The sequence below is a fragment of the Opisthorchis viverrini genome (assembly GCF_000715545.1).
Source record: "Opisthorchis viverrini unplaced genomic scaffold opera_v5_189, whole genome shotgun sequence".
Lineage (NCBI taxonomy): Eukaryota > Metazoa > Platyhelminthes > Trematoda > Opisthorchiida > Opisthorchiidae > Opisthorchis > Opisthorchis viverrini.
Window position 1 is genome coordinate 942,555 of NW_008751836.1, and position 890 is coordinate 943,444.

Sequence of the window (890 nt, forward strand, 5' to 3'; positions counted from 1 at the left end):
AACCTGAAGACGCCTCACATCATCTACCCGAAGAGGCCATGTGTCGCACCCATACAACAACACAGCCCTTACTGTAGCCTGGTGCACACGGCCCTTAAGATCCAGTGAGATGCCTTGTTGACGCCACAAGTGACGCAAATTAGAAAACGTGATTCGAGCCTTTGAGATTCTTGCACTGACTTCACCAGACACACTTCCGTCAGAGCTAATACAACTACCGAGGTATGTAAAGTTTTTCACAATCTCCTTGAACTGTTCCCACTCGCCAATTGAAGTAAAGGTCTTCATGTCAGCTTAGTTCACGGATTCACGGATTGATACACAGCATCGAGGCTTTTGCCCAAGTTTCCCGGGTCGCTTTTGTTTTTGTCGGTCTGTGGCTGTCGTTCACCTGAAAAGCACAAGTGAAAAAAGGGTGTAGCACTGCTCTTTATGTCCTCAGCGCGGGGCAGTATGCTTGCCAGCGCGAGGATTCGCATAAATAAATGTCCAATAGTGCTTTAGACTGGGTTCTAGAAGGAGCGTGGACAACCGTCGGAGGGAGGTCATTCAACGCAGCTACTACCCGAAATGAGAAAAAAATTTGTCTAATGAATATGTGTGCTCTGAGCTTGAAAGTCTTCTTACTATGTCCCCGCCGTGTGTTTGCTGGGTCAACGGTGAAAAACCTGTTTGCCAAGCTTTGTGCAAACAGGGCGACCGTACTCCAGCGGAAAGAGATCAAGCATCGCGAGTAGCGTTTCGTAGTCCACGGATTTGAGGCCGGCAACCATCCTCGTAGCGGCTCACTGGACACGCTGAATGAGGGGGAGGTCTTTCGTGCGTCCTGAGTAGACAACTTGGTTGGCGTATTCCAGGATCGGTCTGACATAGGCCCCATAGAGTATTTG

At 49.3% G+C, this 890-nt stretch overlaps 1 protein-coding gene across 1 annotated transcript in view; it reads right to left on the reverse strand.

The window, feature by feature from the left end:
• Positions 1–288, reverse strand: part of T265_07661 (hypothetical protein) — a gene marked incomplete at both ends in the record, with an annotated part of 9,852 nt that extends 9,564 nt beyond the window's left edge. The window contains one exon of the mRNA XM_009173234.1: positions 12–288. Coding sequence (XP_009171498.1) covers positions 12–288 — 277 coding nt within the window. The remainder of the gene's footprint in view (positions 1–11) is intronic.
• Positions 289–890: the final 602 nt, after the last annotated feature.